We start from the raw sequence: 27,833 nt of genomic DNA on the forward strand, positions 1-27,833 counted from the left end.
GTATTACATAAAGTTATTGAACTCAAGTTTTATTCATCATAAAACTCATACAACTCCTCATCACTGTCAAAACTCCCATTCATTAGCTTGACCTCATCCTTGTCTCATGATGAATCCCTGTCTTCATATATTGCCTCATCCTCAGTTCCATTTATGGCATTTGAAATGCCACAACCACTCTATAAGACGCACCCAGCTTTTCAACCCTAAATTTTTCAAAAAAAGGTGCATCTTATACATGTGGAAATATGGTAATTTCTACTCTCTCACCTGCATGATAGCTATGCCTGTCTTCCTTGCTTTGCCACTGGAGTCTGTGTATCCTACTACTCTCTCCTGTATGGGGTCAGTCTCATTTCAGATTTCAGGGTATTTGGTCACCTTGTGACTTCAGCTCCCTGACAGGTTCCAGAAAAGTTTTTCTTTTATAACTTTTGTTTTTTTTTGTTTGTTTGTTTCACTGTTAGGGGAAAAGCAATACTCTATCCAGTTTTCAACATTATAGACAGAAGTGGAAGTATATCACTGTAACTTGCTTTAAAACAAAGTGCTGCCTCTCTCTCTCTCTCTCTCTCTGTGTTCACATGGGAAAAAAAATTTTTTTTAAAGTCCCATATGTAAAGTAGTTATCACCATATGGTCATTTTGGGTCTTTAAATTTTTTCTGCTTTGTGCCATTCTATATCTCCCAAATTCTTCACAGAAATCAAATTTTAATACCTTAAAAAAAGAGATATGTGTGTATATACATATACTAGAAAGCCCGGTGGTCATACGAAATGACCGCTGTTCTAGATATTATAAATTGTAATTAAAATGATTTGTGCAAAGGTGTCTGCTAATTCAAACTGAATTACCCAGGGCAGGCGGCGAGGACACCCCTTTGCTTAGTGCCCCACGGGGTTTCCCGCTCAAAAATTAAAGTTTCTCCGTTTGAAACTGTTTTAATCCTTTTTGCGTTTCGGTCAGCATTACTCTGTCGGTTTTTTTGCATTTCTCTCCTGCCTTTGTTCAAGGGACTCATTTTGTCGAGACAGGCTTTTTGTCTTGCATCTGAGGCAAGCCTTGTTTCTCTATGCTCATCAGTCTCATTTTGCTGAGAAAGACGCATTTGCTCTGCGACTGAAGCAAGCCTTGTCTTTCTCTGCTCAGTGGCTTCTTTTTGTCGAGAAAGCTGTTTTTGTGCAGCTTTAGTTCCTTTTCTCTCCTCTTCAGTGCTGTATTTTCTAGGAGGCATTCTTAAAAGAAATTACGTTAAGACGTAGTTTTTATGTAAAACAGATGATTGCCAATGCAAACAAATGTTCACCTTCCCCCTGACCTGCTCAATTTGCGTTCAGCCGTGGTAACTTCACCCCATTGGCTAGTACAGTTATGCAAGCAACCAATAAGCTATCGGCGACAAACAGACACTTAAGCCGCATATAATAAAGATATATGCATTCTACTTTAAGTTGCAAATGCTAGAACATTATTTTACTATAGAAATGACAATTATTTGCTGTTTTGAAAATAAAATTTCTTGGCCCTGGCCAGGTAACTCAGTTGGTAAGAGCATTAACCTGATGAAGCTAAGACTGTGGATTTGACCTCTGGTCAAGACATATGCAAAAATCAACTAATGAATCCATGGATTGGTGGAACAACAAATCGACGGTTCTCTCTCTCTCTCTCTAAAAATAAAAAAAATAAAATAAAAAGAAATTTCTTTTCAAAGAGAGTTTGGTGTCTTCAGAACTCATATATTTTTTCAATATTTATAATTATTTCAGTATTTTTTATCCAATGAAAGTAAAAATTCTTGCCAAAAAACCCCCCAAATTTGATTTGAAAATAATTATCCTTAAAGCTTCATAAAAATGAGTACAGCAGTTTTTCTTGTTTTGAAAGCCTTGTGTTTAAGAGAACTAATTGTTTCTTATATATATTATGGTCTCACATCCCATATTATAACCTCTCCCCACCATAACAGTTATACTTACCAAAGAAATCTTTGTCACTGTAGGTTATAAGGTAAACGTAGTCCAGGAAATAAGGTAAATGGCAACCAAAGAGTAAAAAGCACAAACACTCCCAAATTAAATGTATATTTTAAATTGTCAATGTTATACACATCAAAAGGAATTTTCAGACAAACAATATACTCAAGTATGAAAAATACTTCTGAACAATTTAGTCACATTACCCCCTTACCATATTACCTTTCCTCCAAAAGGGGATAGGAAAAGTAACACACTTGTTATAATTTATACACAGTAACATACCTAACTGTACCCTAGAGATTATGGTAAGGGTAGTAGTAAAAATGTTTTAGTTTATAACTTTCAAAGATCATCTCATTCCAAGAGAACATTTCTATGAAATCAATATATTTTAAAGAAAATGTAAAGCCAGTAGCCGCAGCCACCATCACAGTTGCATGGCCCATGCAGGTTCGCATTTGATTCGGACAGACAGTAATGAAACAATGGAGCCAAGAACTGGTGGGCCATTACCTTTAATCCTAGCTCGCACCCAGGAGGCGAGTATATACACACAGTGGGAAAACACTCCCCTTTCCATTCAGGGCTCCTAAAGCCACTGACTCATCCAAGTATTCCTAGAATCAAAGGCCCCACCAGCCTTATTCACCTCTGTTCCCCATCTCCTTCTCTCTGCACAAACTCTGCACAAACTGGCTTCTCCTTTAGCATTTCGCCATCTTGGATGCCTCTCCTCTGCAATGCTGATGGCAAGATCTGAGCAAGAGAGCTCTCAGCCTGCCTCATTTTATAGTGTAGAAATTAAAGCCTTTAAGCCAATATACAAATAAGGAAGTCTCTGATACAAAGCCACTTATCTGAAGCATAAATGGAATTCCTCATAAGAGTGCACCACCCCACATCATGCAACAGTCAAGGGTGTGGGGAAAAGACCTTAGTATAGTATTAGAAGGGAGGGAAAGGCTTAGTCTTAAAACTAAGCCTTAGGCTATAAGGACTTTGCCAGCTTACAGCCTGTCTCCCACACCCAAAACAAGCAAACATATACATCATATTTACAAACTTATTTGACCAACAGAAAAGAACAAATTAATTTTACAAACCCCATGTTTTATTTTTCCTTAGTAAGAATAGCTATCAAACAGGTTACTCAAGCTATCTTCCAATTATGCTTATTTTCAGAGCTGCCTAGCCTATTATATACATTCCATTCACTCTTTTTAATTTACTGAACTGGGTACAGGAGATATTATGTTGAGAACAAAACATAAAATGCTTCTACCCTTTACAAGGCCTTTTCTTTTTCTTTTTCTTTTTTAAATTTTTTATTTTATTTTATTTATTCATTTTAGAGAGGAGAGAGAAAGGAAGAGAGAGAGAGAGACGGAGAGAGAAGGTGGGGAGGAGCTGGAAGCATCAACTCCCATATGTACCTTGACCAGGCAAGCCCAGGGTTTTAAACCGGCGAACTCAGCATTTCCAGGTCGACACTTTATCCACTGCGCCACCACAGGTCAGGCCACAAGGCCTTTTCTAACATCGTCAATTTGTCTCAGTTAACATCCTCAATTTGTCTCAGTTGGTTACTATGTGGTTCCTATATATCTCTATTGCAGCACTTACCACAGATTGTTCAGTTCCTCAATTAGATTAGGTACTCCTTGATGACAGAGACCATATTTTCATCATCTTAATGTCCTTCCTACCATATACCATCTAACAAATAATAATTACTCATAACACATGGTAAATAAATCAATATACAAATAAAGGAACTTACAGTCTAACACACACAGAAATGTATAGATACAATTAGATAAATAAATTCTAAGATGAGTATTCATAGAGTACAGAAGTAGCACAAAGGAATCATTAGTTCAACTCCATTAGGAATGGAAGTGGTCCAAAAGGCTTCATTCAGTACATGATGTTTAAATTACATCTTGAAGGATAGTTAAAAATTAGTCAAGAGCACTAACGGGGAAAAATGGTTTGAAGTAGAGAAAGAGTCATGAGCAGAGTCAGAGAGGTATAAAATAGTATGTTAAGATCAGAAAACAGCAAATAGGTTGTTATGACCGAAGCATGGGGTAAGAGGGAAATTACATTGGGCTGTGAATCGGGAAAGAGTATAGGGCGGACTAGGTTCAGGGGTGTGGAAGGAGGCAGATAGATAAATATGTCAGGCTAGAGTAAACTTTATCCTACTGGCCATGAGGAATCCTTGAAAAGGTGAAAACAAAAGTTAAATGAGATTTGATTTGAGAAAAAGACTCTAAGGGACATACAGAATAGAATCAGGAAAATGAAAAGATAGATGGTTGGGAAAGTAAAGTTAGAGATAGAAGAATAGTTAGGAGACTAAATAGTCCAGGTCAAATATGACTACAGTGTGAATTAAAACAGCCATATTGTGAAAAGAGAACTTTAAAGAAAAAAAAAGAGCTGGGGAAAAAATCCATAGAATTTGTCACCAATGAGATTTAAGGAAGCTCATTTACAAATGACCACTGCCTTTATTTGTTAAAACAGGAATAATTTGTGCTTATCGCAGAGAACTATTATGACACCTACCTAAGAGAATGCATGTAAAATCCTAACACAATGACTACCAAAGAGTAAGAATTCTAAACATGGCACTGACAATTTTGTTGATGCTGATGCTAATCAGATTTGAGTCTGGCTTGAACACTTACAGCACTCCCTGTATGAGGTTACTCCTTGACGAAGTTACTTCACTCTGGGCCTTAACTTTCCTTCTCTCTAAAATTAACGTATGCTTCCTTGTACCCCATCAATAAGTACTATTTTGAGTTTTACAGATGTAATAACATATCTGTAAAGTGTGTTTAGGAATTTAGGTCAATGCCTGAAATTTTGATTTTAAGAATAAAAGTTATTAGAAACAGATTCATAGATATAGAGAACAGTCTGACAGTTGCCAGATGAAGGAGAGGCGGCGGGGAGGGGCGAGGGTGGAGGGTGGAAAAGATGAAGGGATTAGAAAGCACAAATTGGTAGTTACAGAATAGTCGTAAGGATGTAAAGTACAGCATAGGGAGTATTGTCAGTAATATTGTAATAAACATATCATGTCAGATGGGTACTAGATTTATAGAGTGATCACTTCATAAATTATATAAATGTCTAAATAATGGATTGTGTACCTGAAACTAATATAATACTGTATGTCAACTGTAATTGAAAAATAAAAAAATATATTTTTAAAAAAAGTTATTAATAGACAACAGGAGTTGAAAATGGTTCTCAGGTCGGTGACTTGGGTGAATGGTGGTATCATTCTCTGAGAGGCGGTTCCTTTAGAGAGTCAATCATTGTGACTATCCTCCCTCAAATTCTTTAAGGTGAACTAAGTATTCTTTAGGTGTTTTTGTTTGTTTGATTGGCTTTTTGGGTTTGTTGTTTATTTTTTTGTTGTTTTGTTTTTTCGGTGACAGAGATAGAGAGAGACAGAGAGAGGGAAAGATACAGACAGACAGGAAGGGAGAGAGACTAGAAGCATCAATTCTTCACTGCAGCACCTTAGGTGTTCATTGATTGCTCTCTCACATGTGCCTTGACTGGGAGGCCACAGCAAACCGAGTGACCCCTTCTTAAACCAGCAACCCTGGGCTCAAGCTACTGAGCCCTGCACAAACCAGATGAGCCCATGCTCAAGCTGGTGATCTCGGGTCCTCCGCATCCCATTGCGATGCTCCATCCACGGCACCATCACCTATTCAGGCTTCTTTAGGTGTTTTTAAAGTACATACATTATTCATATTACAACACTCACCCTGCTGTATTTTTACATGTCTATTTTCATGTTTCTTATCCTCAGTAGATATTGACAATATCTAAGAGGAAAAAACTGCACCTTTTATTTATGCCTTCCAAAAAAGCAGATTGTATCTGGTATATAAATAGGCTCAACATATGTTGGTTAAATAATTAAGTATAAATTAAAGAAGACACAGATACCTTTAACAAGTCCAGAGACTATTTGGAATGGAGGATATTTACAAAGGATTTACCTGCTACACTCCTACTAGCCTTAAAATTTCATCAAATAGAATGCCAGAACTAGTATCTTATACTACCCTTTCCCAGTGAATTCTCACTAACAGAAAAGTGTTGAAACACAAATCTGTAAATAGTAGAGAATAAGCTAAATAATATAAACAAAAACAAGTTATTCAAAAGTTTCCAATCTTCCCTTTCACCATGACTATCTAACAACATAGCAGTGCCACACTGTGAGGGCAAAAGACTCCAAATAAGAGCTGAAAGGAATATCAACAGTTCTTCAGGAAAATAAATCAACATATACAGTCACAATTTCCATATCCTGTGCATTTCCATTATATCAGACATACCTTAGATGAAGATCTTCTGAAAATTTCAGACAGGCATAGATAAATTCTTTAATTTGGTTGTAAACTTTTGGCACAAATTCAGAAAAAGGAAACTTTTTTGGAAATGGTTGCTGTAAATGCAAGAATTAATGAAAGTAAATCACAATCAAACATACATTGAAGATACATGTAAATTAATTAAAATGCAAAATGAATTTCTTCTCCATTGTGAGTTGTTTGCTTACCAACCTCAATTTAAGAAAAGTATTTCTGGAAGTTACCTAATACTAAAAAGAATAAGATATAAATTTAAATAAGCTGTAATTCAAATGTCTTCCAAATCATAAAGGAATAAATAAATTGTAATACATAATCAGCAGAAAAAGGAATGAACTATTGATAATATGCAACAACTTGGATGAATTTCAAACGCATTATGTTGGTGAAAAAAAGTCTCAAAAGATTATATACGGTATGATTCCAATTATACTGGCTTCTAGAAAAGGCAAAAGTAGATGAATAGCAACCAGACTGGTGGCTGCCAAGGGCTAGGAGTAAGAGGAAGGAGTGACTGAAAAGGGGCAGCATGATGGGATTTGAGGAGAGGATCAAACTGGTCAGTGTCATTATTGTGGTAGTAGATACATGACTCAATGCATTGTCAAAGCCAATAGAATTATATCGTACACAAGGTAAATTTGACTGTATGTTTAGGGGTGAAAATTTCCTAAGGCAGTGGTGGGATTCAGCCGGTTCGCACCAGTTCAGCAGAACCAATTCCTAATTTTTTGTTAAATTCAGTGAACCAGTTGTTAAAATGGCACTTGTAATCAGAGTCCCCCCTAAGGTGGGCACATGGGCAACCACCCAATGTGGAAATCACAATTTTACATTCCTTTACTCTTCTTTAACGTTCATCTGTGCAACAGTGTATTCTAAGCGCCCATAGTAACATTCATTCTGTCCATAGGTGAAAAAAATTGCAAGTGAAGACACCAATCAAGATGCGATATGGAAATATATTAAATAACAATTTTGGTTTTTGTCATGTATTATTTAATATTTTTTCATTAATATTTTAAAACTTTCTTATAACATAATCTAGTTTTGTATATCTCTTTTTTTGTTCTTAAGTATTAAATGCATGAAATAATAACTATTGGTATACCGTTTTTTTATACTTTAGAACGGTCATTAGGGCAGAGAATCAGTTGTTAAATTATTTGAATCCCACTACTGTCCTAAGGGTATAATAAAAGCAAGTACTGCCTGATCGGGCGGTGGCGCAGTGGATAGAGCGTCAGACTGGGATGTGGAAGACCCAGGTTCGAGACCCCCGAGGTTGCCAGTTTGAGCGCGGGCTCATCTGGCTTGAGCAAAAAAGGTCGCCAGCTTGGACCCAAGGTTGCTGGCTCGAGCAAGGGGTTATTCGGTCTGCTGAAAGCCCACGGTCAAGGCACATGTGAGAAAGCAATCAATGAACTACTAAGGTGTTGCAATGCGCAACAAAAAACTAATGATTGATGCTTCTCATCTCTCCGTTCCTGTCTGTCTGTCCCTGTCTATCCCTCACTCTGACTCTCTGTCTCTGTAAAAAAAAAAAAAAAAAAGCAAGTACTGTACTTCAAAGTGCAAACCAAACATCTCAATCCTCCAAATACTCCAAAGGTGAGAAGACTCTAAAACCATCTACTGATTCACAAAACAGAACTTCTATTCTTCTAAGCCCAAGCACCGTTTGAAGGTGTTCTAGTTCTAACCCACTGAGTTAGAGGTAATAGCTTTAATGAGACTAATACAATGAAAGCATGTAAAGGATACCAAAACAAACAGAGAAATTTACTTTACAGCATTCCTTACCTTTTCCAGTTCTATATCCTGGAATGGGAATTGTCCTACCACCTTCTTATACATCTCTTCACTTATTACTGGTATAGGGCTGTAGTTGTCAGAATCAAGTATGTTTCTATAAGAAAATAAAAGAAGGAATGAAGGGAAGGAGGGAGAGAGGGAAGTAGGAAAAAAAGTGAGGGAAGGAGGATGAGTTAATTACTGTAGTAATCACAAGTAATTTTCAGGTGAATTCCAATGGTTACACACACACACACACAATCCAATAAATATTTCCAAGTCTCTAGTCTATTCCTTCTACAGGATAGCTATTTGGTTTCAGGTAAGGACATCTTTAAAAGAAGACAAAAAGAAAACTATATCCTGAAACAAATAGAACACAAGTATAAACATGATCTCACAGTATTTGAGATTTACATATGAGACAGAAAATTTAAGGCAATATATTGAAGCCTTAAGATAAATTAACAATAAAAGAATGTGTGCTCTGGAAAAGGCAAAGGGGTTTCTTTTCTTTTCTATCCCTCTCTCTCTTTTTTTTCTTCTTTGTCCTTTTTTGCTCTAACTCTCCACCTCCCTTACCCAACAACCCTTCCACCCCTGAATAGCTGTCATCCCACTCTCTATGTAGAAGTCTGTTTCTCTTCTTGCTTGTTAGTTCATTTTGTTCATTAGATTCCACATATGAGTGAAATCATATGGTACTTGTCTTTCTCTGACTGCCTTATTTCACTCAGCACAATGATTTCCAGGTCAGCCCATGCTGTCACAAAAGGCAAGATTTTCTTCTTTTTTATGGCCACATAGTATTTCCTTGCATAAATGTACCACTGCTGCTTCCAAATCTTAACTACTGTAAATAGCACTGCAATGAACATAGGGGTGCATATCTTCTTTTGAATTAGTGTTTCAGGTTTCTTAGGATATATTCCCAGAAGTGAAATTGCTGGGTCAAAAGGCAGTTCCATTTTTTAATTTTTTGAGATAACTCCATACTGCTTTCCACAGTGACTGCACCAGTCTGCATTCCCACAAACAGTGCACAAGGGTTCCCTTTTCTCCACACTCTGGCTAGCACTTGTTGCTTGTTGATCTTTTGATAATAACCATTCTGATAGGTGTGAGGTGATAGCTCATTGTGGTATTAATTTATAATTTTCTGACCATTACTGACATTGAGCATCTTTTCATATGTGTATAGTCACCCTGAGATCTGCCTCTGACTGCCTCCATCTGCTGGCTGCTTGTTAAACTTGGCCACTGAAGTAATTTGTTTTTGGATTATTTGTAGTTTGATATATTTGATTATGATCTCTAATCCTATGCTAGATCTTCCATTCAAACTTTCAAAATTGACAGATGAAGAAAAGTAACTTCCACAATAAATCCAAATTATATTCATTTACTTCATCTACTACTCTATATTAAGGATAACTTTTCTTCATCCATAGGTCCTGACTCCTTAACTAGGCTAGGGGTTCTACAAAAGCAAAGACCATACTATCAAAATTAAAACAGAAATTTACTGAAAATATCAAATCAGATGCTCTTAAGACCATGACTATATTATATTATTAATTTTCAAGGTTCCTATAGAGATAATCCTCCACTATTAATACACAACTGTACCATTAGATAAATCTGGTTCTTAGAAATATAAATTGTTTATATTAATATACAAATAAGTTTCACTATGTGATATCAGAGATATGTTCACAAACTATAGATAGTTAAAATTGAAGGGGCAATGTAAGAGCTTGAAGCTGTAAGAATTTGAAAACAAGGTAAGTGATCTGGGGAAGGGATCTTGCAGCAAGCAGGAAGATCACTTTAAGTAAAGGAAAGAAGAAAGATTTAAAAGGAGAAGAAATTCAAGTGAATGGCATGGGGTGTACACCAGTCCAGGGAGACATTTGTAAGTTGGGATATTTAACAAAATCACTTCTTTATTGTTGTAGCATGTTACAACAGCTATTTAAATAATATGCTTCAAATTTGGATTGTAATAGCTCTCTTCCCTATGTATGGAGAAGGAAAATGATGAGGAATCACATAAGTCAATCTTCAAGAAACATTTCAAAGAAGCTAAATTATTCTAAAGGGCTCAAAAGCCACTACCTTATGAATAAGCTATAGACTAGACGTGATCCTCAAATAGAAAACAAAAAATTGAATAAGACAAAATATGATATAGATGATAGATACCATGATATTTGACATTTATTCAAGGGAACATAAGAGCCACAATGGGACTTGGTGACTCCGCACATGGTAGACACTAACACACAAATATTGGATATCTTGGAAACTTTATTTGAGATATCAATGCTATTTACTTTTATTATTATTCATAATCTGAACCATAGTAGAAATTATAAATCTACTTGTTCCTCATTACATCTAAAAAACTGTATGCATGAACACACCGTACAAAATGCACATGCATGCACAGTTGCACACACACACACCACTGTAGATAACTTCTCACCTGAAAATACCAGCCCACTTCTTTAGCAGAGTTTCACTATACTGATCTCGGATTTCTAAAAGCATGTCAAAAAGCTGATTTACAGGAAAACCATACACCTGAAACAAAATTAAAAAATAGCTTTATTTTATAAGGTGATGTTTTTAGTAACGTTGAGAGTAGGCATTTAAAGATATCTTTGTTCTTCGGCCAACAATTTAAATGAAATCATAATAAAGAACCTTTTATTTCCAACTAATATCTATCTCTCAAGAATTAAAAAGGTACATACCAAAATATTTAAGCCAGTCAGAAATAAAAAGATGAAAGTTAAAATCAATCTATATAGGATAGAACATCAGCTAAGCTCTCCCTACAACTATGCCTGTAACACTTAACCATCAGGAGCAGGGAGAAAAACTGAAAATGCTACCAATCTCACCCACTGTTAATGCTATTTTATTAATATAATATGTGGTTCAAATCAATAATCATTATTGAAGATGGTTGTTAAAAAAAGTCTAAAGCCATTCAGGCCCTATATATGAATTAAGAAAATTTTGGAAAAGTAAGGTAGTGGTTGGTTCAATCAATTGATTTGCTCTAAGGAAAAAAAGGAGGTGATGGGAATTATTTCTGAGAACATAACATGGTCAAGGGGATGATCAGGAAATGCTACAAAGAGATAATAGCTCTTGTTCTAGGAAAAGAAGAAACACAATTAAAAACTGAAAGGTACTTATTCAAACTTAGGTAGACAGTGAAAAGATTTAGAGCTGATGAAATACTAATCTAGGTAAATATATGTAAGCCAAAGTCACAAACCTGAAGTGTATCAGCAAAAAGCACAATGAGGTTCTTCAAATCTAACACAAGGTTTGGATCAGAACAGTAAGACTAAAGAAAATAAAAGACAATTAGGAAAACATTTATTATTAAAAATAAAAATAAATTTTGATTTAAGTGTTCACTGCTTCACCTAGTGAAGGCTCTAATGAGAGGGCCCAACACCAGATTCAAGTTAACACCAGATTTGGCCAGCGAGGAGCTGAGTAGGCTCCAGTAAGCCATGATCTATATTTTTAACACTTGGAAATTTAAAAATACACTTCCAAATAATTCTTCAATTATAGAATAAATCAAATTGATATTGCAAATTATTTTTAAATGAGCAACAATGAATACATAATATAAAAACATTTGAAATGTGATTAAAGCCAATTTCAAAATAAATTTATTTCTTTATGTGCTAATATTAAAATACAAAACAAGATTAAAAGTAAACAAACTAAGGACTCAACTCATGAAGCCAGCCAAAAAAGCCAAAATAAACCATATGTAAGTGAGAGAACAAAATTAATAAAAATAACAGCAGAAATTAATGACTAAGAGAAGACATAAAAGATTTGATTAATGAAAACAAAAGCACAAGTTAAAAATAAAATAGGCAAATATTAGGCAAGACTGATTAAACAACAAAGAGAAAACAAAAATAACCAATACAAGAAATACAAAAGAGAAAATAAACAAATACAGAGGAAAATGAAAATTACAAATAAGTCCACAATCTCTTAACAAACTTGAAAATTGAAATGACATAGAAGATAGCTTCCATGGGCAGGATACAGAGATGTATATGTAACTATTTTAAAAGTTCAGTGATTTTAGAATTCAAATTATCTTAATATAGTTTGGTTACTCATTCTCTACTTGCTATCTCAGTTCCTGAAAGAAGTGTGGATAAATTGTCCCACAATGGTATGATTCATCAATTTCTCTTCCTCCTTGCTAAGAGTTCTTGTTTTTATACATATTTATGCTTACTTTTCTCCTGTAAATAAGCTATTGTCTTTTTGATGAGTAAAACTGATATTAACACAAAATGTTCCTCTCCTCCCTCATTTAATAGTCTTCAACTTCAGTTTTATTTGCCTTATAGAATATTGCCATTTCTGCTCCTCTTTCTTTATTTTCGGTCTCTGTAGATAACCTCAATTATGTATGAATATCTCTTCATAACCAAACTATACAACTTTCTAACTCTGACATTTCCCATGATTACTGATATAATTGGATCTATTCCAGCCATTTGAAGTTTTCTATTTATAATTATTTCTTCTCTTTTTGTTTCTTTTCATGTTTTTCATTGGATCAACTTTTATAAATTATCTTATAGTGGTTATTAAGAAGCTAAATACTTCCTGCCCACTAGCTTACTTAAAATAGTCTGGAGTTTTCACTAAAAGTTTTTAAACATTAAGCCTCTCCTTTTGTATGGATTCTTAACAGCATTAAACTTTGCAAATAAATAATTATTTACTTAGATTTATCCATGAGTTTTACTCCTTTTAACATATTGTATTTAATCCTATCTCATCATATATTTTGGATTTCTTTTTCATTTTCATACCTTATTGTAGAACACCAATAAATTAAATAGGTAAAATGTAAATTTGAATCCTGATATGTTTGAGAATGCCTTTCTTTTTTTTGCTCTCAAATGAAAATATAAAATTTCAGATGTGAAAAAGTTGCTGTCATTTACCCTGCCTGCTTGACACAAGATGCATTCTTTCAATTTTAATAATATAGTCTTTTACTGCAGAGAAATTTCCTTCTTTTATTCTTTTTTTTTTTAAAGTACCCTCCTTTGCTACTGTTCTTTCTTTCTAAATCTCTATTAGAAACAACCAAAAGTCTACATCAACTATCTATGTTTCTTAACTTTTCCTTCATATTTTCCATATCCATTTTGGAGATGGAAACAGGCTACCAAAATCTAAATTCAGATTAACACGTTACCTCAAGGCAACGGCAGTTTAAGTGTTTGGCCCATCTCTTTGGGCTCTCAATTCACCTTGGATTTGGCCTGGTAATTCCTTATATACTTACTAAAACTTAAAGAACATCTTATATGATACATATACATAAAGCAGCTTTTTAAATTATTTCCAGTTGGTGTGAATAGCCTAGCTTTCTATATTCCTAAAATGAGAAATGATTATTACTTTGTAAAATTTTTCCTAGTCCATGAATTATTTATATTGACTAAAGAATGTTCTATTTTTTGCTTATTATTGTCTTTATTTGCTATAATTGAGTTTCCTCAAATATTTTTGGACTCAACTATTTGTTCACATTATAGAATGAAGGATGAGGTTGATTAGTAGGGCTCACTAGTATGGGTTTCATCCTCTACAGTTTTAAATCAATTTCCCAAGAAACTGAGTACAGGCTTTTTATAAGTGAGTGGGGCAGATGAATCACTTTGTTCAAAAAGCAGTACCAGAGAACTTCGCTGATCATGCTATTGTCTATTTAGATGGTAAGGTTGGCCAAAGGAACTGGGTAAACAGCTGACTGGCCAAGGGTTTTGGAAAATAAACCTCTAACTAATTTATTTTATGATTTATCCTAGGCCCATTCCTGCTCATTGTATTTGCTGACTCCGAATTTTGAGTGTTCCTATATTCCACTTGGAAGAAAGTCTCCTGTTTTGACAATAACCACCCCTTACCATATATAATGTAATTTTTTTCTCAGGTGCAGTCAGTATTCTGATTTCATCTGTTTTCTAAGTTCAAAGAAATTTATTGAGATTTCTAGCCTATAGATAGCACTTTGTAGAGTTTCTCTTTTTAGTTTTCCCCCATGTTATTTCAATGACAACTTGGTTAGAAGACCTGGAAGACATATATGCTTGGTATACCCTTTGACTTGAAAAAATTGAAAATATGTGTGTGACAAGAAATGGGTTTAGATATGGGTGTGGGTGTATATCAAACCACTCTCACAGTACATACTCTTGACTACTTTATAAGAAAAAAATATGCACTATTTTTATCTATAAAACATAAGTTTTTTGAGTCACACAGGATTACAGTGTTCCACAATTTTGAATCTTAAAAATACCTTTTCAGTATTATCAGATGATTTGTTTATCATAATAATCATATTAGCAATATTAGCAGGTCTAATACTGAATTACTACTGATTGAATTCTCCTTAGTATTAGCATATTATTATTTTAATATATTGATAAACTTGAATTGAGACATTGTTTAAGATCTTTATTGTTTTGAAATTATCATGAGACTGTTACACAAATTAATAACTTAAAATATTATATCTTTCAAAATGTTTTCAGTTTATGCAATAACTCAGTCAATCAAAAAAGTAAAAGAATAGTTTTAAATAGTGACATATAGTGTTAAAACATATATATAGATTTTTGATAAACAACATAATCACTCAGCTATACAGCTTGAGATTTGTTTTGATGTATGGTCATTCTTATTTTGCTATGCTTGCTGGGTAATATAATACAATAATCAGTGTCATGAAATAGAATTAATATTTGTGGCATCAACTACTTTGACTCATAATGGATAAAATGGTTCAGTGAGTAAATGTGGGTGATGCTAACTTATGTTTTAATAGCTCTCTTGAGATACAATTACCATACCACAGAACTCACCCATTTAAAATACATAATTCATTGGTTTTTAGGGTTTTTTTGTATATTTGCAGACATGTGCAAACACTAATACAGTCAATTTTAGCACATTTTCTTCAACTCAAAAAGAAACCCATGCCCATTATGCCATCATAGCCTTGCTCATTCCACACTGCCAGCCCTAAGCAACCACTAATATACTTTTTCCCTCTATAGACTGATGCTGAGCTATTGAGAAAGGGGCGTGTTTTCTCATTTATTCTTTAATTCAAAAGAATATACACTCGATATACACACATTAAGATTAATGGTCTACATACATATACATTTTACTCAGCACACTTGGAAAGTGGCCTGCTCTTAATGACATCAAATGTAATTGCATGAAGAAGAAGGTATATTGTCCTGCTGAGAGAATCCTATAGGTTCATCACATAGACTCATCAACTGTATCATGAGTCATACACAAAAAATTAGAAACCACTGCTTTAAATAAAAGAAATTGCTTGGAAAAAATTAAGTTTTCTGAAATAAAAATAGCTTTTCCCAGGAAAAAAATAAAACTGGTAAAATCACTGAAATAAACAGATAAAGAACAAAGTCACAGAATTCCAGAGAATGACATCAATATCAGTTAATAAATGATTGGTGGGAAAAAAGCCTTCCTCAAAATATTACTTGAAAAAAAACCATAAAGCACCAAAAACAGAACTTAGATGGGAAGCATATAAGATATTTTACCAAAAGACATGAAAACAAATAAGAAAATATATATATATATTTCTGGTGAAAACTACCAAAATTTAAAATATATCAACTATATTTACATATTTATTGCCTAATAAGATTATAGTTCAAGTAGGGGAGGGGGGAAGAAGAGATAGAAGAAATGTGACAAAGTAATTCTGAAATTACTTTTGAAAAATAAGATAATAAGCACATTTTAAAAAGAGGATTTCAGAAAATACACATGTCCTATAAAAATATTAAACCATACTGTATCAGTTGTAATCAAAATAATTAATACTGTATTGATTCAAGACATACAGAAAAGGAAAGGGAAAGGGAGGATCATAGAGCCTAGAAATTGACCTTACTGTATATATTATTATATGAGAATGGTGGCCTTCAAAATATGTGGGAAAGTAAGAGATGTTATGAACTGAATGTTGTGTCTCCCAAAATTCACATCCTGAAGTCCCAACCCCCAGTGTGGCTATATTTAAAGACAGATAATTAAGATCAACTAAGGCACCATACTCCCCATGTATAAGACACACCTTTTTTTGGAAAATGTGGGGTCTAAAAACTGGGTGTGTCTTATCCAGTGGTTGTAGATTTTTTACTTGCATTTCCCGCTTCTTTGTGCTTATTTTGTGCTTGTTGTTGAAGACAGTGATTCATCATCAGACACAGATGAGGAGAAGCTAATGGATGGGAGTTTTGACAGTGATGAGTAGTTTTATGAATTTTATGATGAATAAAACGAGTTCAATAACCTTACATAATACATTTTTTTTCAAATTTTGGGTCCCAAAATTAAGGTATCTTATACATGGGAGCATCTTATACATGAGGAAATATGGTAATAGGGTTGGGCCCTAAGCTAATGGGACTAGTGTCCTTAGAAAAGAATAAGAAGAATGAATACACTGGAGGAAAGACCATATGAAGGCAAAATGAGAATGCAGCCATTTGTAAAGCAGGAAGAAAGTCCTCACCAGAAACCCACCAAGCTGGCGCTCTGATTTCAGATTGCACATGATACACATATTATTATTTTAAAACAATAAAACACTGAATAGCATATAGATAATAAGCTTGAAGACCTTCTCGTAGGCTTTACATACCGAGTGGGTACGAAGGGCTGCAATGGTTTTTGAAAGTGCCATTTCCCATAGTTCATCAATGTAGGCTCTATTTACTAAGCCCTGGGTTGTGTGTAAAATATGATCTTCAACCACAAAAAAGCTACAATTAAGGAAAAAAGAAAGCACAGTTGTCAGAAATTACAGTTTGCATACTATTTCCCGGGTTTAACAAACATTTACACCTGCCATTAAATTCTAACAGTCATTTTTTTATTTAAAGAATACTGTTTGGTATCATAAATAAAATCAGATTTCTTAGACAGAATTATGCCTCGATCTTAATATCCTCTTAAACACTTTTACAAAAATTGAAATTACATTTCTATTTAATGTTAACCATGTTATCCAGCAACTTAAAAGGGAAGAAAATGTTTATAGGTAAAGGAGGCTAATTTTACCATATTAAAAACATCAGGTCATTAGTACATTTTGAAATACCAATAGGTTTTAAAGAGAAAATGAAAGCTAAAATACACATATTTTAAGAATCCAACACACAAAATGTAAAAATTACTACCCTTATCCCTATATGGACTTTCTCAACATAGGAATGAAAAAATATCTTACAAAGGTTATAACAAAAATGCACACTTATTTTTTAACAGTCTGAAGCTTTTATATTTTTACGTATTTAAAATGTGTCTTCAGCTATCTTGCCTAAATGTTTATAGTAATTAAAAGTTTTTTATATATAGCATATTTATATATTTTAGTCAAAACTATCAATTACTTTGAAACAATCTTAATCTAAAAAAAGACATTTCATGGAACAATCTTTTATTTCCCTTTCTTTTAACTGCAAAGCCATTATTTTGCAATTCAAGTAAGATGCCTGTATTTGGGATGTTTATCTGGAAACGGCAATTCCTCAGGAGTAGAGACACGATGGCAAACTGTATAACTCATGGGGTGAATCTAGCCTACTGTGTATTTTTATAAACACTGTTTTACTGGAACACAGACATGCTCACTCATTTACGTATTGTCTGTGGTTGCTGTCACACTGCAACAGAGCTGATATTTGTGACAAAAAACCTTATGGCTTACTAAGCTTAAAATACTTAACCATCTGGCCTTTTTAGAAAAAGTTTGCCAACTTTTGCTGATTATTTGGTTCCCTCTTACCATAAATGGAGAAACAAATCATCAAATAAGATTACAATTCAATATTTTTCTCCCTTTATCCACAAAAAGTCATTTGCAGCAATATAACACTGAAACCAACAGAATATTCCTTTGAAATCATCAGAAAGTCAAAACTAAATATTAACAATTAAAAAACAAACCACAACAGAATTTCCTTAAGAAAATTTGATTTATTTTTCCAAGTCTCATAAATCTATGTATTGAAAGTGTATCGAACGGATGACGTCAGAGTAATGGCTGAGTAGGAAGCGATACCAATAAATCTCCCCCAAAACTCAACAAGATCTTCAACCAGAAACAGAAAAACCTATACTTGGAGCCTCCAGATGCTTCACAATACACCCGAAGGTATGGTCGAGTGAAAAATTGGCTAAATATGTAACCAAATCCTGAAGGAAATAGGGAGTAAGAAATGCTCCGCCTTCCTCACTAACCTAAACAGGGCGGCTTTCTCTGGTAACTGTGAATATAGAAACTGAGGCGGGCAAAGGGGGTGAATACATCCAGGCCGCGCACAAAAGGCCGAACCAGGCTGTGGCACGGAGATCCTAGCGGAGGAAAAACTGTTCCTGTGGCAAGCCGGGCAATACAAGCTAACACTCGCGCCAAACCCAAACAAAGAAAGACAAGCGGGGCAGCCATTTTACCTGTTCTCCTGGTTGGTGCGCAGTTAGTGGGCGAGAGATCTCTTCCTAAGCCCCAGAAGTGGGTGTCCGTGTTGCCCCACAGAGAGGCAGGGTCAGAGGCCTTTCTGTGGGCTGAAAGCAGAATCTCTGGGCAGCCCCAGCGCCCTGGGAAAGCCGCGCACGGGAGGGAGCGAGAACTAATTCCAACGGTGGAAATTTTCCGTGCTGGTGAGGGTTTCACTCAGGGAAACGCGGCCGGCCTCATATCCTGGTGTGCGCGCGCAGATAGGTAGTGAGCGATTCCTCTGAGTGCTCGGCAGGGCGCGCCCGTGTTATCGCACAGAGGGGCAGAGTCAGGGGCCTTTGTATGGGCAAAAGCGGAATCTCGGGCCGCCCCAGCGCCTTGCAAAAGCCGCGCACAGGGACGGAGCGAGAGCGAATTCCAGCGCTGCAAATTTCCATGCGGTTGGGGGTTTCACTCAGAGTGTGAGACTACTGGCCGGATATCCTGGTCTGCGCGCGCAGATAGTGAATGAGAGTTTCCTCCAAGCACCCCGGAAGTGGGTGCCCGCCTGTGTTACCGGACAGAGTGGCAGAGCCAGAGGTCTTTGAGTGGGCGGAAAGCCCGCCTGATTATGCTAGCAGCTCTGACTGACTGAGCCTTACCCAGAGCCCTGTGCTGAGTGGAAATAGAGTGGGGAGTTGCCAGCTCTTTGAACCTCTTACTATCCAGGCAGAGGCAGCAACAACCCCATAGCTGGATTATCAGGCTACTAATTGAGGAAGGAAAGACTAGGAGAAAGGCTTCAGGAACACAGACTCTCTCACTGTCGGAGCCTATGAAAGCTAATGAGCCTTGACTCCCAATGAGACTAAAGCACAATACATGACATTGCCATAGAGACTTATCAACTGCAAACCTCTACCTGAGCATGCCAAAGGGGCAGAACCTGGGGTACAGAGTCACCGACCAGGAAGAGGGAGAGAAAAGAAAAAACAAGAAGATAACCTCTCAAAATCAAGAATAATCTGCAGACTTTATAACCTATCCCATTTTATTATATTTGTTCGTTTGTTTCTCTTATCTTCATTCTTGATACTTTTTTTCCTCCTCCAATTTGGCCGATTAACTCTCTGCCGGTCTTACTCTCTCCTCTCCTTGAACTACACTACCCATAAGTGTTACATCTCCCATTATCTTTTTTCTCCTCTTCCTTTCTCTCTATGAGGGTTGCACTCCAAAACCCTTAACTCTCTCTCTCTCTCTCTCTCCTCTTTTTTCTTTTATCTCCTTTTAGTGGTTCCCTCTTTTTCTCTCTCTTTCTCTTTCTTTTCTCCCTCTATATTAGTTTCTTCCTTTCTCCTTTACATCTCCTCTCATTCAAACCTCAATAACAAACAAATTATCTTATCTGGGACTCAAACTTATGTTTGTGGCATTTTGGGAGTTTTTTACTTCACCTTTTTAACTCACTAGCAGTGCTCCCATCCCTGGCTCTCCATTTTATCTAGTTCTTGTTCCACTAAATAAAATAGTATTTTTTTAATTTGTCCCCCCATTTTTCTGTTCTCTTATTCCTCTCATTATAACTCTTAGACAACACCAACACCTAAAAGCAAATCATTTTATTCTTGACCCAAATTTTTTCCTTATTTGCTTTTTGTGGGTCCATACCGCCCCCCCCTTTTTTTTTCCTTTTTTTTTCTTTTTTTTTTTTTGCCCCTTTATTACTTTTCCCCAATTCAGGACCTCCATTACAGGCATTGTTTGTTATAATTCACAATTCACCACAAGATTTTCTCAAGAAAAAGGGGAGAGGAGAGGAAAAAAGGAGGGGGGGAATAATTTCCTTTTTTTAAAAATTATTATTTTATTTTTCTTTATTTCATTATTAATTTTTTTAAAAAAAAACAACTCTTTGATTTTTTATTTTTTTTAACTTTTTATTCTTTATTAAATCTCATTAATACTATCAACAAAACCACCCTCAGATGCCATTAAGGAAGAGAAAATCGAATATCATGGATACAAAAGAAAGAGAGGTAACACAGCTAGATGAGGAAAAATCTATGGAGAAAAAATTTAATAGATTGGAAACCTTGGAGCTAAATGACAGAGAATTCAAGATAGAAATCCTAAAAATCCTCCGAGATATACAAGAAAACACAGAAAGGCAATTTAGGGAGATCAGAAAACAACTCAATGAACACAAAGAATATATGTCCAAAGAAATTGAAACTATAAAAACAAATCAAACAGAGATGAAAAACTCAATTCACGAGCTGAAAAACGAAGTAAATAGAACAGGTCAGATAGAAGAGAGGCTTAGTGAAATAGAAGACAAGCAACTTGAGGCACAACAGAGAGAAGAAGAAAGAGACTCAAAAATTAAAAAAAATGAGATAGCCCTACAAGAATTATCTGATTCCATCAAAAAGAATAACATAAGAATAATAGGTATATCAGAGGGAGAAGAGAGAGAAAATGGAATGGAGAACATACTCAAACAAATAATAGATGAGAACTTCCCAAGCCTGTGGAAAGAACTAAAGCCTCAAATTCAAGAAGCAAACAGAACACCGAGTTTTCTTAACCCCAACAAACCTACTCCAAGGCATATCATAATGAAATTGACACAAACCAACAGCAAAGAAAAAATTCTCAAGGCAGCCAGGGAAAAGAAGAATACAACATATAAAGGAAGGCCCATTAGATTATCATCAGATTTCTCAGCAGAAACTCTAAAAGCTAGAAGAGAGTGGACCCCAATATTTGAAGTCCTGAAAGAGAGAAACTTTCAGCCACGAATACTATACCCATCAAAGCTATCCTTCAAATATGAAGGAGAAATAAAAACATTCACAGATACAGAAAAGATGAGGGAATTTATCATCAGAAAACCCCCACTCCAGGAATTACTAAAGGGGGTTCTCCAATCAGATACAAAGAACAAAAAAAAAACAGAGCCACAAGTAAAAGCTCCAAGAAGAACACAATAAAACCAAATTTAAAGTGTGACAACAACAAAAAGAAAGAGGGGGAGAAGATGGAGATTAACAGTAGCAAAGGACGATGGAGTGCAAAAGTACTCACAAAATAGTTTGCTACAATGAACAGGGTAGGGACCCTTTTCATTACTCAAAGGTAACCACCATTGAAAAAACCACCACAGAAGCACATGAGATAAAAAAGATAGCAACAGAGGAAAGATGTATGGAATACAACCAAATAAAAACAAAAGATAGAAAAACGAAAGAGAAGGATCAAACAAGACACAAAACTAACAGAAAGCAAGATATAAAATGGCAATAGGGAACTCACAAGTATCAATAATTACACTAAATGTAAATGGATTAAACTCACCAATAAAAAGGCACAGAGTAGCAGAATGGATTAAAAAAGAAAATCCAACTATATGCTGCCTACAGGAAACTCATCTAAGTAACAAGGATAAAAACAAATTCAAAGTGAAAGGCTGGAAAACAATACTCCAAGCAAATAACATCCAAAAAAAAGCAGGTGTAGCAATACTCATATCGGATAATGCTGACTACAAGACAGGAAAAGTACTCAGAGATAAAAATGGCCATTTCATAATGGCTAAGGGGACACTGAATCAAGAAGACATAACAATTCTTAATATATATGCACCAAACCAAGGAGCACCAAAATATATAAGACAGCTACTTATTGACCTTAAAACAAAAACTGACAAAAATACAATCATACTTGGAGACCTCAATACACTGCTGACGGCTCTAGATTGGTCATCCGAACAGAGAATCAACAAAGACATAGTGGCCTTAAACAAAACACTAGAGCACCTGGATATGATAGACATCTACAGGACATTTCATCCCAAAGTGATTGAGTATACATTTTTCTCCAGTGTACATGGATCATTCTCAAGAATTGACCATATGTTGGGCCACAAAAACAACATCAGCAAATTCAGAAAAATTGAAGTTGTACCAAGCATATTTTCTGATCATAAAGCCTTGAAACTAGAATTCAACTGCAAAAAACAGGAATAAAATCCCACAAAAATGTGGAAACTAAACAACATACTTTTAAAAAATGAATGGGTCAAAGAAGAAATAAGTGCAGAGATCAAAAGATTTAAACAGACTAATGAAAATGACAATACGACATATCAGAATCTATGGGATGCAGCAAAAGCAGTGATAAGAGGGAAGTTCATATCACTTCAGGCATATATGAACAAACAAGAGAGAGCCCAAGTGAACCACTTAACTTCCCACCTTAAGGAACTAGAAAAAGAAGAACAAAGACAACCCAAAAGCAGCCGAAGAAAGGATATAATAAAAATCAGAGCAGAAATAAATGAATTAGAGAACAGAAAAACTATAGAAAAAATTAATAGAACAAGGAGCTGGTTCTTTGAAAAGATCAATAAAATTGACAAACCCTTGGCAAGACTTACCAAGGAAAAAAGAGAAAGAACTCATATAAACAAAATCCAAAATGAAAGAGGAGAAATCACCACGGACACCGTAGATATACAAAGAATTATTGTAGAATACTATGAAAAACTTTATGCCACTAAATTCAACAACCTAGAAGAAATGGATAAATTCCTAGAACAATACAACCTTCCTAGACTGAGTCAAGAAGAAGCAGAAAGCCTAAACAGACCTATCAGTAGAGAAGAAATAGAAAAAACCATTAAAAACCTCCCCAAAAATAAAAGTCCAGGCCCTGACGGCTATACCAGCGAATTTTATCAAACATTCAAAGAAGATTTGGTTCCTATTCTACTCAAAGTCTTCCAAAAAATTGAAGAAGAAGCAATACTTCCAAACACATTTTATGAGGCCAACATAACCCTCATACCAAAACCAGGCAAGGATGGCACAAAAAAAGAAAACTACAGACCAATATCTCTAATGAATACAGATGCTAAAATACTAAACAAAATACTAGCAAATCGAATACAACAACATATTAAAAAAATAATACATCATGATCAAGTGGGATTCATCCCAGAATCTCAAGGATGGTTCAACATACGTAAAACGGTTAACGTAATACACCATATCAACAAAACAAAGAACAAAAACCACATGATCTTATCAATAGATGCAGAAAAGGCTTTCGATAAAATACAACACAATTTTATGTTTAAGACTCTCAACAAAATGGGTATAGAAGGAAAATATCTCAACATGATAAAGGCCATATATGATAAACCATCAGCTAACATCATATTAAATGGCACTAAACTGAAGGCTTTCCCCCTTAAATCAGGAACAAGACAGGGTTGTCCACTCTCTCCACTCTTATTTAATGTGGTACTAGAGGTTCTCGCCACAGCAATCAGACAAGACAAAGAAATAAAAGGCATCCATATCGGAAAAGAAGAAGTAAAGGTATCACTTTTTGCAGATGATATGATCCTATACATTGAAAACCCCAAAGAATCCACAAAAAGACTACTAGAAACAATAAGCCAATACAGTAAGGTCGCAGAATACAAAATTAACATTCAGAAGTCAATAGCCTTTCTATATGCCAACAATGAAACAACTGAGAAGGAACTCAAAAGAATAATCCCCTTCACGATTGCAACAAAAAAAATAAAATACTTAGGAATAAACATAACAAAGAATGTAAAGGACTTATATAATGAAAACTATAAACCATTGTTAAGGGAAATCGAAAAAGATATAATGAGATGGAAGAATATACCTTGTTCTTGGCTAGGAAGAATAAATATAATCAAGATGGCTATATTACCCAAAGCAATATACAAATTCAATGCAATTCCCATCAAACTTCCAATGACGTTTTTTAAAGAAATAGAGCAAAAAATCATCAGATTTATATGGAACTATAAAAAACCCCGAATAGCCAAAGCAATCCTAAAGAAAAAGAATGAAGCTGGGGGCATTACAATACCTGACTTCAAACTCTATTATAGGGCCACGACAATCAAAACAGCATGGTATTGGCAGAAAAATAGACACTCAGACCAATGGAACAGAATAGAAAGTCCAGAAATAAAACCACATATATATAGTCAAATAATTTTTGATAAAGGGGCCAACAACACACAATGGAGAAAAGAAAGCCTCTTCAATAAATGGTGCTGGGAAAACTGGAAAGCCACATGCAAAAGAATGAAACTGGACTACAGTTTGTCCCCCTGTACTAAAATTAACTCAAAATGGATCAAAGATCTAAACATAAGACCTGAAACAATTAAGTACATAGAAGAAGACATAGGTACTCAACTCATGGACCTGGGTTTTAAAGAGCATTTTATGAATTTGACTCCAATGGCAAGAGAAGTGAAGGCAAAAATTAATGAATGGGACTACATCAGACTAAGAAGTTTTTGCTCAGCAAGAGAAACTGATAACAAAATAAACAGAAAGCCAACTAAATGGGAAATGATATTTTCAAACAACAGCTCAGATAAGGGCCTAATATCCAAAATATACAAAGAACTCATAAAACTCAACAACAAACAAACAAACAATCCCATAAAAAAATGGGAAGAGGATATGAACAGACACTTCTCCCAGGAAGAAATACAAATGGCCAACAGATATATGAAAAGATGCTCATCTTCTTTAGCTATTAGAGAAATGCAAATCAAAACAGCAATGAGATACCACCTCACACCTGTTCGATTAGCTATTATTAGCAAGTCAGGTAATAGCAAATGTTGGAGAGGCTGTGGAGAAAAAGGAACCCTCATACACTGTTGGTGGGAATGTAAAGTAGTACAACCATTAGGAAGAAAGTATGGTGGTTCCTCAAAAAACTGAAAATAGAACTACCTTATGACCCAGCAATCCCTCTACTGGGTATATACCCCAAAAACTCAGAAACATTGATACGTAAAGACACATGCAGCCCCATGTTTATTGCAGCATTGTTCACAGTGGCCAGGACATGGAAACAACCAAAAAGCCCATCAACAGATGACTGGATAAAGAAGATGTGGCACATATACACTATGGAATACTACTCAGCCATAAGAAATGATGACATCGGAACATTTACACCAAAATGGTGGGATCTAGATAACATGATACGAAGCGAAATAAGTAAATCAGAAAAAAACAGGAACTGCATTATTCCATACGTAGGTGGGACATAAAAGTGAAACTAAGAGACATTGATAAGAGTGTGGTGGTTACGGGGGGGAGGGGGAATGGGAGAGGGAAAGGGGGAGGGGGAGGGGCACAAAGAAAACAAGATAGAAGGTGACAGAGGACAATCTGACTTTGGGTGACGGGTATGCATCATAATTGAACGACAAGATACCCTGGTCTTGTTATCTTTGAATATATGTATCCTGATTTATTGATGTCACCCCATTAAAAAAATAAAATTATTTAAAAAAAAAAAAAAAAGAAAGTGTATCAATTTAAACACATACACACATACCTACCCTACAATTTGATTAAAATACTTCCTGTAGCCATCTAAAGTTTCATGCTGCAAGGAAGCAAAAAAGAAAATGTTACTGTGTCTGCTTTGATACATTAAGACAGAATTAATATCAGCTTTTTTATTTCTTAAGACTCCCAAGACTATAAGGTAAATATAATAATAGTAGCTACCTTACAGGGTTACAGTGAGGACAAAATAAGACTTAGAACAATGCCTGACTCACAGTAATCAATAGATGTTGGAGTTGCTATTTTCTTATTACGTTCATCAAAAATGGTCTCAGACTAACAGTTCAAAAAAAAATTAAGCACTTATGCAACATAATTAAAAGATAACAGAAAAGAAAAGTGACAAAGTGAGAAAAGTAAAGGTGGTAATCCTACCATGTTAGATGGAGGCTGGAGCACCAAACGAGCCTGTTTTCGCCTCTGTTTTCGGTAGTAGTTCTCAAATGTTTCCCGGGCACCCTGTAAATGAATGAAAGAAAAAAAAATTGACACAATTGGACCAATTGCTCCACTATTTCATGGAAAAAGAGAAGCTCCCAGGTCTGGAACTGAGGCACCCATACATTTCTCAAAATCTGTTATTTTAAGAAATAATCATAGATAATAATGATAATAATCATAGAAAAAATAAAGTAACTATTACCATTTGTTGAATTTCACTTACAAATCTCATAGTGATCGATGCAAAAGATTCTTAAAGAGGAAACTACCACAACAACCTCTACAACTATCATAAATTCACAAGAATTAAGACAAACCATGTTCTCATAGGTTATAACAAGATTTGAGAAATGTTCCTTTAAAAACCTTACAGAACATTCCAGAAGAAAAAAATGTCCAGAATAAAACTGAATCATGAGCAAACAGCCAAAGAGAGGCAGGAAAATGGAAGGAACTGAGAACAGTACTCAGTCTTTTCAGACAGAATACATTCTAGAGCAGAATTGACATCAAAGATAAAAGAAAAAAAGCCCTGAAAAAAAAAAATTTAATTGATTTTAAGAGAGAGAAGAAGGGAGAAGGGGAGAAGGGGGGGAGAGAGGGGGAGAGAGAGAGAGAAAGAGAGAGAGAGAGAGAGAGAGAGAGAGAGAGAGAGAGAGAGAGAGGAACATCCTTTTGTTGTTCCATTTATTTATGCGTTCACTGGTTGATTCTTGTTTGTGCCCTGACCGGGGATCAAACCCACAACCTTGGTATATCGGGGACAGTGCTCTAACCAACTGAACTAACAGGCCAGGGCCAGCCCTGGAAATTCTAAGTGCATAGTTTCTGCTTTTTCATTTAGGGCTTCTGGGCTTAACTGCAGGTGCTAAAGGAACAACAGCTGTCTCAAGAGCTCTGTAAGTGGTTTGGATTGAACAGTGTCCTCTCAAAACTCATGCCCTTCCCGGACATGTGACCTTATTTAGAACTAGGGTTACTGCAAATATAATTAGTTAAACTAATATGCAGTCATACTAGAGTACGGTGGCCTTTAATCCAGTATAACTGGTGTTCTCAAAAGAGAAAAGACACAGAGATAGAAACAAGTAGAACATCATATGGTGACACAGACAGAGATTAGAGAGGTGCAGGGGGCAAACCAAGGAACCCCGAGGAGTGACAGCACCACCAGAAGCTAGGAAGACGCAAGGAGGACTGTACG

The 27,833-nt window shown here is 35.4% G+C and overlaps 1 protein-coding gene across 4 annotated transcripts in view; it reads right to left on the reverse strand.

Moving 5' to 3' along the window:
• Window positions 1-27,833, reverse strand: part of EXOC6B (exocyst complex component 6B) — a 675,853-nt gene that overhangs the window by 305,371 nt on the left and 342,649 nt on the right. For all 4 annotated transcript variants that reach the window (XM_066267372.1, XM_066267374.1, XM_066267375.1 and 1 more), the window contains 7 exons: window positions 26,564-26,647; window positions 26,179-26,225; window positions 16,962-17,082; window positions 11,481-11,552; window positions 10,677-10,774; window positions 8,198-8,303; window positions 6,359-6,468 (listed from right to left, as the gene is read on the reverse strand). In XM_066267372.1, the coding sequence (XP_066123469.1) occupies window positions 6,359-6,468; window positions 8,198-8,303; window positions 10,677-10,774; window positions 11,481-11,552; window positions 16,962-17,082; window positions 26,179-26,225; window positions 26,564-26,647 (638 nt within the window). The remainder of the gene's footprint in view (window positions 1-6,358; window positions 6,469-8,197; window positions 8,304-10,676; window positions 10,775-11,480; window positions 11,553-16,961; window positions 17,083-26,178; window positions 26,226-26,563; window positions 26,648-27,833) is intronic.

Source organism: Saccopteryx bilineata, chromosome 3 (assembly GCF_036850765.1).
Source record: "Saccopteryx bilineata isolate mSacBil1 chromosome 3, mSacBil1_pri_phased_curated, whole genome shotgun sequence".
NCBI classification, from domain to species: Eukaryota; Metazoa; Chordata; class Mammalia; order Chiroptera; family Emballonuridae; genus Saccopteryx; species Saccopteryx bilineata.